This window comes from Telopea speciosissima, chromosome 3 (assembly GCF_018873765.1).
Source record: "Telopea speciosissima isolate NSW1024214 ecotype Mountain lineage chromosome 3, Tspe_v1, whole genome shotgun sequence".
NCBI lineage: Eukaryota > Viridiplantae > Streptophyta > Magnoliopsida > Proteales > Proteaceae > Telopea > Telopea speciosissima.
Window position 1 is genome coordinate 58997209 of NC_057918.1, and position 17380 is coordinate 59014588.

The 17380-nt window shown below is 41.8% G+C and overlaps 1 protein-coding gene across 1 annotated transcript in view; it reads right to left on the reverse strand.

Annotated features, from left to right (window-relative positions):
- Positions 1-17380, reverse strand: part of LOC122654339 (pentatricopeptide repeat-containing protein At4g04790, mitochondrial-like) — a 143968-nt gene that overhangs the window by 63593 nt on the left and 62995 nt on the right. Inside the window, exon 10 of the mRNA XM_043848396.1 lies at positions 3100-3219. Coding sequence (XP_043704331.1) covers positions 3100-3219 — 120 coding nt within the window. The remainder of the gene's footprint in view (positions 1-3099; positions 3220-17380) is intronic.

Consider the following 17380-nt stretch of genomic DNA (forward strand, 5'->3'; position numbering starts at 1 on the left):
TAGACATGAATTTCAAATTGCAATCCGCCTGCTTTGGCTTGACAAGGTGCCATAACAACTATGGTCTGAAATTTGATATGCGGCAAATCTAGACCATTTCCTACAACCCATATGATCGAAATTGACATATCACCCTCCCACGTGGCAAAACTTTGCACTAGCAAGGTTCAAAATTTCGGTCAAAATACCGAAAATTTGACAACTTGGGCCAATTTTGACAAAAGTCAAAACAAAACAGGGGCCGACTCAACAAAAATTAATTGTTTCAATCGAAATAGCCGAAACGCTGCATTCCCCTGTGAACTGAGGTCGCAATTTCGACCTCCAAAGTCACAAGTTTTGAACAAAACCACTAACCCCCCCCCCCCCCCCCAAAAGAAAACAGGATTTTTGCCAAAAATCCATCAATCTCTTGTTGGAACAAAACATTGTGGACCACTTTGGAGCATCTATGATGATCTTTTGCTAGACTTGTGCAGGATTCAAATTTGAAGATAAATTCTTTTTCTTTGAAATTAATTATTGCAAAAAATAGGGTAAATATATTGTTTGGCCTTCAATTTTTTTTACTTTTGATACTGTAGGCCGATCTACGACTTCACGGAGTTGGATATAAGTTTTTGTTCTTTAATTAAATTCTAATTTTAGATTTTTTTTAATATATATTTTTTTTAAAATCCAAACAATTTTAAAACTATAGTGATAAAATTTTCTGTTCCGGTTTGAAAAAATTCATTAAAATTTGTGGAAGTATTGCTGTCTTGTTTTGAACTGAAAGTGAATATTAATGTATTCTTCCATAATTTTTGTTAATTAGATTATAATTGTTTTTAAAAAATAATAAAAAAATAGTTTTAATGACGAAAAATATGCCTTAAGAAAAAAAATTAACATGTAACTTATACAACCGTACTTATTAAGGATTTGTGACGACACTTTTTGACATTGGTGTACTATTAAATAGTTCTTCATTCTTACTACATATTTCAATTACTTTTATTGAATGTTTTGTGTTCTAGTACTAAATTATGTGTAGAATAGGTTATATAAGGGAAATGATACAATAGGCTATAAGGTACACTAGCAACAGAATGTCCGAAGCCAAACTACCATCTTTTGTGTGTTTTGTTCCAATCTAATGGTTTGAATATGTGTAATCATGCTTAAATAGGGCTGCACTGAAGTCTTTATCCACCGAAATGTCCATTTCAGTTTTTGACAGAAATGGAACATATTTCGATCAAAATTTCAGTCATTACACAGCACATAAACCTTGTTGGAAATCGAAATCTCGAACCTTAGGTTCCAGACTAGAGATACCCTCTAGTGTTGCCAGTCTTGAAATTTTTTTGTGTAGTTTAAATATAAAATCATCATAATGAACTAACATTTTAAATTCTCAACACCAAAAATCACAAAGATTTGAGGGGCCACAAGGTGATTTCACCCACAGGGCAGTCAATAAATTTAACTGACATTATATTTAACATTGCTAAATCTACCTTATCAGACACTTGAAGAAATAATTACAATCAGTAAAAGCTAACATACTGTTTAAGGCCTTACTAATTCCAAGAAACATTCCAAAGAATCATGAAAGAGGCCTGCTCTTCATAAAATAATGCTGGAGAGATGCCTCCTGAAGCACAGTTAGTTGAAGCTCAGGATGGAAACTCAAACTGTAGAAAAACTAATAAAGTACAATGGAACTAGACATGGATCCTTGAATCTATAGATCATTCAATTAAGATTTTAAGTGTTTAGAGTGATTATTAAAACCACTGTTTCCAATGCTAGATATTAGCATATACAGTTCATAACCTGAGACAGTTCAAGCCCTAATTTTTTTCTTTCTTTTTCCCCTCTTTTAGAAAAATCAAATTGTTCTGATTATTAAAATATCACGCTGGTACACTTACTATTCACTAACAAGGCATGCAGTGGAGCTACTAGAATCAAAGAAGGAACACAAGTAAACAAACTACCTAACTCCCTATTTTGATACCTCAAAGAGGTTATAAGTCTACATTCTGCTTGATAAAAGGGATGGCAGATAAAAAAGGTTTCACTAATTAAAGCTGAAGTCAAAAGTTTCAATAAAGAATATCGCAAAACTACAAAACATTGATGCAATGTGGAAAAGCAGAACATAAGTACCAACCATATTTATCTCAAACAAGCTAAGACCACTGAAAATAGGAAGTTTCAGGCTTATATGCAGTAGATGGGGAAAGCACTCAAAAAATACACCAAATTGAACCAAACTTAAGCCTTGGTTTCCCTCTTAACTGCATAGATCAGTCATCAATTCTGGTCAGATTTCAAAAACACGAAAGATGGCTCAGATAAGATGTCACCATAACCAGAATAATTAAAGGAAACTGATCGACCACAGAGAAAATAATTGTGCAACACCAGATTTTTAGATTTCTGTATTAAAACTCAATTTGATTCACAAATCACCTATGTAACGCAGTTAAACTTGAACAGAACAGCAGAACTCTATGTAATAAATGATAAGGCAGATCTGACAAAAATGGAATTGAGAAAAAGCATCAAAGCACCAGCACACCAAACGACTTCGACAATTCAAATTTACAATTAAATCCAAAAGAACCATTTCAATCTATTTACCTTATGTCTATTTATAAAAATAAATACTCATGCTAATAGAAACAAATTGAGACTCAAAAAAGTAAAAAGGACTTCCCACTGGAGTCCATGACTCTTAATTTTAATGCCTGAAGACTTGTATCCCTAAAGACTACCCTGGATATAGACCTATAGATGAGGCACATTACATTGATTAACCATGAAACAAAAGTCCCAACGGCACTAAACCCAACAAAAAATCATTTGGGCTTAAGACAGCCTCCTAAACTTGTTCTGTAGGCTAGCCCAGTGGTCGAAATAGCCAGACAGACCTCTCATGTGAAGGAAAATGAACACCAAAGGCCTCTTTATTTTCTTCTTGACCATAGGTCCTGCATCAAAGATGCATGGAAATATTTTTGGGACAACATTTACTAAAGCCATCATTTTTTATACGGACAACAATGCATCAAAACTCAGACAACTGAAAAGTCTTTGATAGAATACCTTTTTAATATCTTCTTCACTTTCACAGTTTGCAATTAAAAAGCTGAAAGTCTGAGTATCTGGTTTTACACCTGCACGTTCCATTTGCTTGAGAACCATCAACCCACCACTGATGTTTTTCTGTAATGTGTAATTAATTAGTAATTAACCATAACAATTCCATTAAAAAATCAAGAGCAGAAACCATATGCAAGTGAAAGACTATAACAAGACAGATGCCAACACTACAAGGGTTTCCCTTTGTATAAACATAACTTTTTTTAAATCTTTTTATTGATTTGCAACATATATAATGACAAAAAAAAATTAAATAAAACATGCAAGTGCAGATAACAAAACAAGAGTATTACCTCTCTCTCTCTCTCACTTTGGCATGTATTATTAGTATACGATTGGGACAGTAGCTGCCAACTTCATGATGAAGAAGACATAAAATTGATAGTCAATGATCGTTTGACCTTCCTCTCCCTCTTTCCGTCATGTAACCCCTGTTTTCTCCGGCCTCCATGACCGGCCCTTTTGGCCAGGTCTCCTTGACCTCTTCTCCTGCTCCCTCCCCTTTCCACTCTCCGTAGCCACCCCATGTCCCTTCTACCACCCCTCTTCGACCTGCTTCGGGCAGGCTGCTTTTCTTTCTTTCACGTATAAGTGATAATGTCATTGCCACTTGGAATAGGCCTTTCCCCCTGAAGACGAACAGCATCAATCACAAGAGGGGTAGTTGAAGGAATCTCTTCCTCCAGTTGATGCTCCCCGTGAAGAGATGACTGATAATAGAGTTCGGTCTCATGAAAAGTAACATCCATGGTAACTGTAACAGAACGAAAGCTAAAAACTAACCTGCAGCAAGACAACTAGAAGAAGAAAGCAAAGAAGAAAGAAGAAGATCTGAGAAGAAAAGAAAGAGTAAAACCGAGAGAGAGAAGACTTCTCACGATTTAGTTGAATAAATAAATCGTGAGAGGCAGGTTTATTTATAATAGAACTTTAAGTGAATTACAATAGAAAGCACCCAAAATACCCTTGAGACATAAAACTAATTAGAACTAACTAGAAAGAACCATAAAAGACATAAATAACCCCCAACAACTAAACACGATAACCTTAACACTCCCCCTCAAGCTGGAGCATAGACATCACCAAGATCCAGCTTGGAACAGCCACTCGCAAACTGTGGTCAAAGCAAAGCTTTGGTAAACATATCTCCAAGCTGAAACTGGGATCGAACAAAAGGAGTAGTAATTAACTTCTTTAGAACAACATCGCGAACAAAATGATAGTCAACTTCATGTGCTTGGTTCGTTCATGAAACATAGGGTTGTTGGCAATATAGCTAGCAGCCTGGTTATCACAGTACATCTCCATGGGCTGATCACTGAAATAACCAAGCTCATGAGTAAAGGAACGAACCCACATCAATTCAGCAGCTATGTGAGCCATATCTCTGTACTCAGCCTCTGCACTAGAACGAGCAACAGTAGTCTGTTTCTTACTCTTCCAAGTAACCAAGTTACCACCAAAGAAAGTACACTAACCTGTAGTAGATCTACGATCACCATCAGAACCAGCCCAATCGGCATCAGAAAATCCAACAATGCTAGTGTGTCCATGACGGCGATAGACAAACCCCTTGCCAGGAGCACCCTTAAGGTAACGTAAAATACGACAAGCAGCCTCCCAATGAACTTGCTTAGGCGTCTGCATGAACTGACTGATAACACCCACAACAAAAGAAATATCAGGACGAGTAACTGTAAGATAGATAAGTCTACCAACCAGGCGTCGATACTGGTGTGGATCACTAAAGTCTGTGTCATCAGAAGCACCAAACTTGACATGAGGATCCATAGGAGTATCAATAGGTTTACAACCCATCATACCTGTCTCATTAAGTAAATCAAGAACATACTTCCTTTGGGACAAACTTAGACCGCGAGAACTGCGAACAACCTCAATGCCAAGAAAATACCTGAGGTTACCCAAATCCTTAATCTGAAAATTGTCAAGTAGATATGTCTTCACCTGTGCAATCCTAGAAGCATCATTACCAGTAATAATAATATCATCAACATATACTGCTAAGATGACCACATTAGACCCCTGTCGTCTAACAAAGATAGAGTGATCAGAGTAGCACTGAGAAAATCCACAACCAGCAACAACACTGCTAAATTTATCAAACCAAGCATGGGGAGACTGTTTCAGTCCATAAATTGCCTTATGAAGGCGACAAATTCGGACACTATCCTCCCCCTGAGCAACATAACCAGGAGGTTACTCCATATACACCTCCTCCTGCAGGTCACCATATAAGAAAGCATTCTTTACATCCATCTGGAAAAGGGGCCAGTCAAGGTTAACAGTCAAAGAAAGCAAAATACGAACTGAATTCAGCCTCGCAACAGGAGAGAAAGTCTCAAAATAATCGACCCCATAGGTCTGGGTAAACCCCTTGGCAACCAAACGGGCCTTGTGCCGCTCCACAGTACCATCGGGATTGTACTTCATCGTGTACACCCAACGACACTTAACAAGATCCTTACCAGGTGGGAGATCAACCAAAGACCAAGTCTTACGAGAGATGAGAGCCTCCATCTCCACATCCATAGCATTTTTCCACTCAGGGTGAGACATAGCAATGGTATAAGAAGTGGGAATAAAAGTATAATGTAATGCAGTAGCAAAAGCACGATAATGAAGGGGAAGATGAGAAACAGACACATAATTTGCCAGAGGATAAAAAGGACGGTTAGTGCAAGTACAAGTACCTTTTCTCTGAGCAATAGGGAGATCATCAACACCAATAGTAGGATCTGCAGTCAAAGAATCAGCTGGTGGCGGTAAAGGTGTGGCCGCAATAGATTGAAGTGGGAGCAGTGGCTGCTGTTGGTGACGACGCACATAAACCTATACAGGCAGGGCAGCTATCGGCAGAGGAAGAGGAGCAGGGGCAGCAACCTGACCAACTTCATCAAGAGTAACATCAACGGAGGAACCAGCAAAATAAGGGGAACTCTCGAAAAAGGTAACATCAGCAGAAATAAACTGTTGGCGAGTAACAGGGTCAAAACATCGATACCCCTTCTGGGTACGAGAATATCCAAGAAATAAACACTTAACAGCCCGAGGAGATAACTTATTAAGCCCTGGGCGAAGCACATGAACAAAACACTGACAACCAAAAACACGAGGAAGAGAGAAAACAGCCCGATCAGGAAACACTATTTTGAAAGGAATTTGATTATTTAGAACAAATGAAGGCATACGATTAATCAGAAAACAGGCTGTCAACACCGCATCTGCCCAATAGAGTTTGGGAACATGCATATGAAACATCAAAGAACGAGTGACATGTAACAAGTGGCGATTTTTGCGCTCTGCCACACCATTTTGTTGGGGTGTATAAGAGCAAGTAGTTTGGTGAAGAATGCCATTGTCAGAACAAAAATGAGAGACCTCACGCTGAATTAATTCAAAGGCATTGTCAGTACGCAAAGTTTTTAAAGGAACACCAAATTGAACTCCAATTTCATTATAAAACTATTTGAAGACAGACACAAATTCAGATCGATCCTTCAAGAGGTACAGCCATGTCATCCGAGAGTGATCATCAATAAAACCAACAAAATAAGAAAACCCTAACCGACTTTTGACCCTACAAGGACCCCAAATATCCGAATGAACCAACTGAAATAAAGAAGTACTCCTAGACTCTGGACTTACAGGAAAAACAGTACGATGATGCTTACCAAGCTTACAAGCTTCACACTCGATACGGGAGATAGACTTGCAACTAGGAACAAGGTGCTGCAGCTTAGAGAGAGAAGGATGTCCTAGCCGATAGTGCCAATGTAAAGGAGATACACTAGGAGAAGTAGCAACCGCTGCAGTGGATGTAGTTCCCAAATCAAAGTAATAGAGGCCTCCCTTCTCATACCCACCACCAATCTTCGTCTTTGTTGCAAGATCCTGAAAGACACAATAAGAAGGGTGAAAGGTTATAGAACAATTCAAAGTTTTAGTTAATTGACTAACAAACAAAAGATTAAGAGGAAGCTTGGGAACATGGAGAACATTAGTTAAAGATATGTCAGAAGACAAGGAAACTTTCCTATGACCAATGACTGGTATAGAGGATCCATCTGCAATAGAAATCTGAGATGACATAGAAGGCTGTATGTAAGATGAAAACAAATTAGGCTTACCGGTCATGTGAGAAGATGCTCTGGAGTCAATGACCCACGGAGAGGATGAGAACGCGAAACAAGCAGTAGTACCTGAGTGGGCAAGGACAGTTGTAGATGTAGAAGAAGAAGCCTCAAGTTGCTGGACTCGTTGTAAGAGTTGAGAGACTAAATCATTAGAAGAGTTACCACCATCAGTAGAGGATCCCGGGGCAGTGTCGGAAGAGTGCACAGAATCAGCCCCTCCATCAGATACGGCAGAGTTTGCAAATTGCTCACGAGCCCACTGTGGTTTGCCATGTTTGAGCCAACACTTATCAACAGTATGATTAGACCGATTATAATGAGTGCACCATCGAGAACTAGCATCAACATAACCAAAACCAGCAGTGCTAGACATAGTCCCACGACCTCCAGAACCAGCTCCACGACCACGCCCAAAAGTAGAACCACGACCGCGAGAAGAGGTACCACCACCACCACGGCCACACCCTCCAGTAGAAGTGAAAAGGGCAGAATTATCTTTGTTGGTAGGAGCTGAATCAGACTTCACCACAGAAGGGGATACAACTCTCTGGAGCCGACAATATGCTTAATTCATAGAGGGGATCTTCTCTCCAGTCAACAATTGACTTTTGACGAATTGAAGATCAGAATCTAACCCAGAGAGAAATTTGGCAACCAAAAATTCAGATCGTTGGGACTTAATTACAGCAGCATCAGTAGAGATAGGCTGGTATACATTAAGTTCTTCCCACATCCCCTTCAATCAACTGTAATACTCACCAAGGGATTTTCCATCTTGTTTAAAAGAGAAGAATTTCTCATAGAGATCATAAATTCGGGACAGATTTGTATCTTGAGAGTAGCTTTCCTTGAGTTCTTCCCAAACACCCTTGGCGGTTCTATGAAACATAACATTAGAAGCAATGGAGGGTTCCATGCTATTCCAAAGCCAGCAAAGGGGGGTTGCATTCTCAGCCTTCCAATCATCATATTTGTCATCAGTAGATTTCAGACGTTCCATGGTAAGGTATTTCATCTTCCGGCGACTAGTGATATAGACCTCAAAGGCTTGAGACCAAAGTAGATAATTGCTGCTCTTTTACACTCTGAGAGTCGTTTGCATTCAATATTAAAGGAAGAATATTCTTAGATTCATTCCTATGGCTGCCTGGTTCTCGGTTGGGCTGATTGAGCTTTATGTTTATGGATATCTGTCTATTTGATTGAGATTATTATTCTGCTATTTGTATCTGTCTTGTGGTGTTATTGGTTGAAGCATCTTGGACTATTTTTTGGAGATTATTTTTCTGCTGTTTGGATCTGTTTCGGTGGTTTATTGGCTGCAGCATATTGGCCTTTATTAGAGTGCTTTGACCTACTTTGCTACTGTTTTTGGCCTTTGTTAAGTGATATTTCTGGTTTCTCTTTATATTGATCGGAATGGGAGAAACCCCAAAAGATGCCACTCCTAAATTAATGACTGAGGTTGTATCCTCCTCATCCACATATCTTACATCTAAGAGGTTGGAAGGGAGTCACAACTTCCAACAAGGGCGTAAGATTGTGTCCTTAGTTTTGACCGGAAGGGGGACAAAAATCACTTGACCGGGGTGAAGCCTGCGGGTACTGATGACTCTTCATGGGAAATTACTGATGCTCGAATTTTGGGACAAATGCTGAATTCCATGGACAGCCATGTTGTTGATTTAGTCACCCATATCAACACCGTCAAGGAACTGTGGGACTACTTGGCTGTGTTGTATTCTGGACACAACAACCTTTCGAGGATTTATGAGTTATCTCAGGAATTTTATCGGGTTGATAGGAAGGGTAATCCACTTACCCAACACTTTGCTGATTTCCAGCGTATGTATGAGGAGTTGAATGCACTGCTGCCCATTACTTCTGATGTGACACATATGCAGAACCAGCTGGAACAGTTAGCTGTTATGAGCTTTTTGGGTAGCTTGGGACCCGAATTTGATTCAGTTCACTCTCAAATCCTTGGTGGTGAAAAGGTTCCATCTCTTGCAGACACATTTTCTAGGGTTCTTCGTGTGTCACGAGACACTACCCGAGACTCGAGTACTATTGATAGTACTGCCCTTGTGAGCAGTAGCCGTGCAGGGGGACGTGGTCCTCCTAAGCCCACCTCTGTTGTTTCTTCTTCTGCTCATTCTCCAGGCTTGCCCGATAAATCTGAGAAGAGTGGCTCTACAAGAATGGTGTGTTACCACTGTGGTAGACCTGGGCATATCCAGCGGTTTTGTTGGAAGTTACATGGCAAACCATCTCAGCCCAAGACAGCCAACACTGCTAGTGTTGACCCTGCTGCCTCATTTGTACCTACAGAGGAGCGCCGGGTCTCTTTGACCATGACAGAGGAGGAGTATGCTCGGTACAGCCAGGGAAAGGCCTCTCAAGAGGCTTCCTCCACTGCTACTTTTGTCCAGACAGGTAATGCCACTATGTGCTTCTCCACCTCTAGGCCCTGGATTATTGATTCTGGGGCGTCTGATCATATGTCTGGGATGTCAGGTATCTTTTCCTCTTTACATAACTCCTCTTCTACTATTACCCTTGCTGATGGTTCCTTTGCTACAATTAAGGGTACCGGTACTGTTCAACCCACTCCTACCATTTCTTTATTTTCAGTTCTAAATTTGCCTCAGTTCCCATTTAACCTTTTGTCTGTTAGCCAACTAACTAAGGCTTATAATTGTTCTGTAACCTTTTTCCTTGATGGTTGTCTTTCAGGATCTCCAGACGAAGAAGACAATTGGTAGAGGCAGGGTATCAGAGGGGCTATATCTTCTTGAGGACACGGCTTCTGTTGCTTGTTCGAGTACTTCATCCCCTCACCAGATACATTGTCGGCTGGGACATCCTTCTTTACAGAGTTTGCAGAAACTTTATCCTAGTTTTCGTTCTGTTTCAGTTTTAGATAGTGAATCTTGTCAGTTTGGAAAGCTCCACCGTGTGAGCTATCCTCCTAGAGTCAATCAACGGGCCACTGCCCCTTTTTCTTTGGTTCATTTTGATGTATGGGGTCCTTGTCCTGTAACATCCACTCTTGGATTTAAGTATTTTGTTGCTTTTGTTGATGACTATTCTCGTGTTACCTGGTTATATTTAATGAGAAGTCGATCTGAATTGTTTTCTATCTTTTCCACTTTTGTTGCTGAAATAAGAAATCAGTTTGGTTATTATATTAAGATTTTGCGTAGTGACAATGCCCGCGAATATTTTTCTGCTCCCTTTAATGTTTTCATGACCACTCATGGCATTATTCATTAGTCTTTTTGTCCTGACACACCTCAACAAAATGGTGTGGCAGAACGGAAGAATCGCCATTTAATGGAGGTTACTCGGTCCCTTCTCTTTGAAATGAAGGTGACCAAACCCTTTTGGGCGGATGCTGTTTTGACTGCATGTTATCTCATCAATCGAATGCCCTCTTCTTTGTTGAAAGGGGGCATTCCTCATTCCTTGCTCTTTCCTTCTGACTCTTTGTTTCCTTTGCCTCCACGGGTCTTTGGGTGTGTTTGTTTTATTCGGGATCACACCCCTGGGTTGTCCAAGCTGGACCCTAAATCTCTTAAGTGCATTTTTGTTGGCTACTCCCGTCTTCAGAAGGGGTATCGGTGTTATTCTCCAACTCTTCGAAAATATTTTATTACTGCCGATGTCTCTTTCTTTGAGTCTCAGCCGTATTCCACCACACCAGTTACTTCATCTGATTTGGATGAGGATATTCCCATTTATATTATTCATACTCCTGTGCCGGTACCTCCTCCACCTGCTACTGTCCCTACACAAGCTCGGCCTGAAATTCACAAAGTTTATGGTCGTCGTTCAAGAGAAGAAGCCGCTGCCCCTCTTGTTCCTCTCCCTGCTGCCACGTCTTTACCGTCTGGAGGTCCTACACTAGTTACTCCACTTTCCGATTTGGACCTTCCCATTGCTCAGTGCAAAGGTCAGCATCGCTATGTTCGCCATCCTCTTTCTGCTCATGTTTCCTATTTTGGTTTGTCTACTTCTTTTAGCACTTGTTTGTCTACTGTTGCATCTCATCCTGTTCCTAAGACCACTGCAGAGGCATTGTCTAGTTCTGGCTAAAGGAAAGCTATGGAGGAGGAATTGCAGGCTTTGGAACATAACCACACTTGGGATCTTGTTCCATCGCCTCCTGGGAAGTCTGCTATAGGTTGTCGATGGGTGTATGTTGTCAAGGTTAATGCAGATGGCTCTCTTGCTCGCTTTAAAGCCCGCCTGGTGGCTAAAGGCTATGCTCAGATTTATGGGGTGGATTATTCCGACACCTTTTCTCCTGTTGCTAAGCACACTTCTGTTCGGGTTTTGATCTCTCTTGCGGCCACTCATAGGTGGCCTTTACACCAGCTTGATGTCAAGAGTGCGTTCCTTCATGGAGATCTCCAAGAGGAGGTTTATATGGAGCAACCTCCTGGGTTTGTTGCTCAGGGGGAGTGTGGCATGGTTTGTAAGTTGAAGAAGTCCTTGTACGGCCTGAAACAGTCTCCCAGGGCCTAGTTTGGTCGGTTCACAGAAGTAGTTCTTGAGTTTGGTCTATCTCGATGTAACAGTGACCATTCCCTTTTTTATCGTCGGACCACCACAGGCAGAATTTTCCTTCTTGTGTATGTGGATGATATTGTCATTACTGGAGATGACTTTGAAGGCATTAAGAGTTTGAAGTCTCACATACAACAGAGGTTTCAAACTAAGGATTTGGGAAAATTAAATTATTTTTTGGGTGTTGAAGTGGCTCAGTCAAGGAAAGGTATATCTCTCTCACAGCGGAATTACACTCTTGATCTACTTACAGAGACTGGGATGCTAGGGTGTAGACCTCTTGATAACCCGATGGATCCTAATGTCAAACTTGTTGCTGATGAGGGAGATGTCCTTGTAGACCCAGAGAAGTATAGAAGACTTGTTGGAAAGCTCAACTATTTGACTTTCACCAGACCCGACATTGCCTTTCCGGTGAGCGTTGTAAGTCAGTTCTTGTCATCTCCTCGCACTTCTCATTGGGATGCTGTTATCAGAATTTTGAGATATCTTAAGAAGGCTCCAGGACGAGGATTAGTCTATACTGATCATGGACATGGGAGAGTATAAGGTTTTTCAGATGTAGATTGGGCTGTGTCACCTATTGATAGGAGATCAACTACAGGTTACTGTGTGTTTGTGGGAGGTAATCTTATCTCCTGGAAGAGTAAGAAACAAAGTGTAGTGGCTCGATCAAGTCCGGAGTCCGAATATCGAGCCATGGCACATGCAACCTCTGAACTTGTTTGGTTGAAAATGTTATTGATGGAGCTTGGGTTTGAGGATTCTTCACCAATGCAACTATGGTGTAATAACCAAGCAGCAATACACATTGCTTCCAACCCAGTGTTTCATGAAAGAACCAAACATATTGAGGTAGATTGTCACTTTGTTCGAGAAAAACTTCAGCAAGGAGTAATCTCTATGAAGCATATCAAGACAGGAGAGCAACTTGCAGATCTTTTTACTAAGTCTTTAGGAAGTGGGAGGGTTGATTATATATGTAACAAGCTGGGCATGATTGATATATATGCTCTAGCTTGAGGGGGAGTGTTAAGAGAGAGGAATATCCCTCTCGGGATTAGCGTCAGCATTCTGGCGCTAATACCGAGAGATATTCTCTCTCCCATTTACTTTATGCTTTTTGCTTTATGCTTTTTGTTTTCCCCTTTTTACCCTTGTAAATCTCTAACCCTATTAGTAAAGATATTGCAGCCCTCTCTCATTCATTGAGTGAGCTGCTCTTGGCTCTCAAACTCTCATCTCTTCTCCTCCTTTTCTCCTCTTCTTCCTTCTCTATTTTCTGCTACTTGATTTACAAGAACTTTAAATGAATTACAATAGAAAACACCCAAAATACCCTTGAGACATAAAACTAATTAGAACTAATTAGAAAGAACCATAAAAGACATAAATAACACCAAACAATTAAACACGATAATCTTAACAGTAACAAACAGCTTCCGAGTGGGAGGATGATAGCACCGGTACCCCCTTTTGGTCGGTGGAGTACCCTACGAAGATGCAACGAATTACCCGAGGATCCAGCTTGGAACGAGAAGGGGAAGAGTTGTGTACAAAATAGGCACAACCGAATACCTTGGGGGGAAGGTGAGAAGCAAGGGAAGGATTCGGAAGCTGGCTAACAGGAGTTTTGAAGTGGAGGACACTAGAAGGAACCCGATTTAAGAAAGGCAGCAGTAAGAACCACATCTCCCCAATAAAACTTAGGGACATGATTTGTAAACACCAGTGACCTAGTAACATCAAGAAGGCGACGATTTTTTCGCTTTGGGATGCCATTTTGTTCAGGGGTCTGAACACAGGAAGTTTGAGAAAGAATGCCATGAGAATCAAGGTACTGTAGAAAGGATCCATCAATGTATTCAGTGCCATTGTCACTATGTACGACTTGGACTTTGGCATTAAACACATTGCGAATCATATTGTGAAATGATTGAAAATGAGAAAAAGCCTCAGATTTAGTCCGAAGAAGATAAACACAAGTCAAGCAAGTACAATTATCAATAAAGGTAATAAACCATTTAAACTCACCCCTAGCAACAACCATAGAAGGGCCCCATAAGTCTGAATGTATGACAGAAAAGGGAATCAAACTTTTATTATCACTAGGAAAATAAGAAGACCTGGTATGTTTGGCAAACTCACAAACATCACAATGTAAATCATCCAAAGAATAATGTTTAACTAAGGAAGGCAATAAATGACGTAAAACATGATAAGAGGGATGTCCAAGACGACAATGCCACTGCTGGAGCTGAGTAAGAGCACTCTTTGCTCAGGTAAGAGTATTAATGGAGACTGACAGAGAAAGGTGGAGAGCCTTGATCCAAGTAGTAGAGACCATACTGTACTTTACTATATCCAATCATTGCCCCCATCGTTAGATCCTGAAAAACACAGTGAGTAGAATAAAAGAGAACATTGCAATTCAGCTCAGCAGTGAGACGAGAGTCACGAGACATAGAAAGTAAATTAGCACATAAATTAGGGACATGGAGGACAGAGGATAAAGAAATGGTACGAGTATAGATAATAGTGCCTTAACCAGAAATAGAGGAAAGGGAGACATCAGCAACCCGGACCTTGTCCTTACCAGAACAAGGAAAATAGGTATGAAAAAGATCAAAAGTGCTGGTCATGTGGTCCGATGCCCCAGAATCAAGGAGCCAAGATGGGCTAGTCTCAGATGCAGCGAGAAAAATACCTAGTTGGGCTAAATGCGAGGCAGATAGGGTAAAGGGTGTCATGGTAGAAGATGTAGGACCAAACTGAGTCATCATATGTTGGAGCTAGGTCACAAGCTGTTCAGCAGACATAGAGGAGGAGCCCGTAGAAGTCTCAGTAGTCTTGGTCAAGTGAGCCTAGGGACGATTCAAACCGGATTTACCTCTTTTAGGACGGCCATGGAGTTTCCAACAGGTCACCCGAGTGTGACAAGGACGACCACAATAGTCACATTTCACAGGTTCACGAGTAGCACCAGACTTGCAAACTGTACCAGCAGTATCCACAGATAAAGAGGGCTGTTGAGTAGTGACAAGGGCAGACCGAGTGGAAACGACAGGAGGCATCATAACAAAACGGCGACAATCCTCATGCTGGATCATATTGTAAGCCTCAAGAAGTGAAGGGAAGTCGCTTATGCTCAAGATTTGAAGCTGAATTGGATCATATTCTGGGTTGAGACCAATAAGGAAATCGTAAAACCGTTCCATTTCACATTCTTTAGCAAACGTGGCTGCATCAATAGGGCTTGTCATGGCAACGGGGTTATAGAAGTCCAGTTACTGCCATAAAATAATAAGGGCAGAATAATATGCAGGCACTAACAATTCTTTTTGTGTGGTATCACGAACCTGGCGACGAAGCTCATAGATCTGAGCATAATTATTGGTCTGTCCATAAGTGTGTTTAACAGCTTCCCACAGTTATTTCGTAGAATTCAACAGAACAAAGCTCTGACTGATGGTTGTTTCCATAGAATTCAACAAGGACATAATCAAGGCATCATTTGCTAACTAATTTTCCTTAGCAGAAGCCTCAGTAGGCATAGGGGCTTCACCAGTTATGTACCCCGAGAAATGATTACCATGAATGGTAAGGAGACAAGCACGTGACCACACGAGATAATTAAGTCCATTCAACTTGGTGGGTCCTGGCTGAAGAGAATGGTGTGGAGTGCCAAGGCGATTCAAGGGGCCAGTCCCAGTACTAAGGGAAGTAACAGATTCTTCCATCATAGCGCCAAGAAAAATAAGCACAAGTTGGATGGGAAATACCTCGAAAAAGGTCACAAATAAGATGATCTAGCGACTATCAGCAAGCATACGGGACCATAAAAATTGCTAGGGAAGTCGGCACAAGGCAGCAAAAGGCTGGCGGCACTTGGGCAGGTTGGCAGAAGGGCTGGCAGGGCCTAAAGAGATCAACAGAGGGCCTGGAAGAGGCGGCAGAGGCAGATGAGGGCAGGCGGTAGCCTAAACAGGGCGGTAGAGAGGTCGTGGCCTGGGCAGATCCAGGCGGAGGCACCGGCAGGGGCTGGAGAGGCATTGGTAGGGGCTGGAAGGCCTGGTGCAAGCAGGCAGGGCCGGCAGGCAGCGGCAGTGGGAGGCCAACGTGATCGACGCAAAAAAAAAGCCCTAAAGGAGGGCAAAAAGGGTCACGGGGTGGCAGTGACGGCAACGGTAGGTAGCATGATGGTGGTTAGTGGTCAGCAATGGTTAGCGTGATGCGACATGCATTAGCACATGTTATGTCAACCATGCTGAACGAAGAGACCGAAGCATCAACGGCGGCGGATTCTAAAAATCCCTAAGGGGATTGAGCTCGGATACCAAGTTGAAAAAGACGAGAGAAAATAATGATTTTGGTTTATCGAATAGAGGCCACTGTATTATTTATAATCATAGATCATTAAAATCTTGAAATAAATCCTAACATAATCAACATGTGTATAATGATCCTAGACACTTTAATGTATCAAGTCCGGGTCACGGGTCACGGGTCATTGGGTCATCCGTTAACAGTTATTAGGTCTTTTTTTTTTTTTGGTGAATAAAAAATGTATTACCAAAGAAAGCCCGAGGAGGGCAAGAAAGAAAAACAAGGGAAAGCTGGGGGGGGGAAACAAGCCACAAGCCCACTAGGGGGGGCTGTAAAATGGTACAATCAAGGTCCCAGGCTCTAACAATATGCCTATTCCTGGGAGAATCCAACAAAGACTTGTGGGGAAGAAAGCTCAATTTCGTAGAAACGTCAAAGGAGATGGACTTCCAAATCAAGTCAAAAGATCTAGAATTGGTAGACCATCTCCGAAGGTTTCTCTCCATCCAGATATGGTATAGCGTAGCTCCAAAGACTAGCTTCCCAATGGCGTCGCATAAAGAGCCTCCTGGGAAGGATATGATCATCCAGAGCCACGGTCTATCAAAGGGTAAGGGTCTTCTGCTGTGGGGCCAAATGAACAAAAGGGCTTTTTTCCAGATGGTTTGGGAGAAGGGGCAAGCAAAGAAAAGATGGTCGATGTCTTCAGAACCAGACCAGCACAGGGTACAGTTGGGGGGGCCAGGGATCTGGAGGTGGATGAGAAAGGCTTGGGTGAGAAGGCAATGGTTGAGGGTTCGCCAGACTAGGAAACTATGGCGGGGGATGTGACCTTTGAACCAAACCAGTTTGTGCCAGGGGACAAGGCGGGCTTGGGGGCGGACAAAATTCCAAGCAGAGCTGAAGCTAAAGAGGACAGTAGAGGAGGGGAGCCAAGTGATTTTGTCAATAATGGAGGGGGAGGGGGGGGGGGGAAGGGGGGGGAGGGAAGGCCAGATCAAGGAGAGGATGGAGATAGGGGGGAGGGGGGACCAAGAACCAAGGGAGATGATGGAAGAGAGGGGCGCATCCTTAGGGATGCCGGAGGAATAGATAGCTCTAGGGCCAAAATGGTTGTAGAGAACTCCAAGGGGGTGCCATGGATCAAGCCAAATGGAGGTAGAGGAACCATC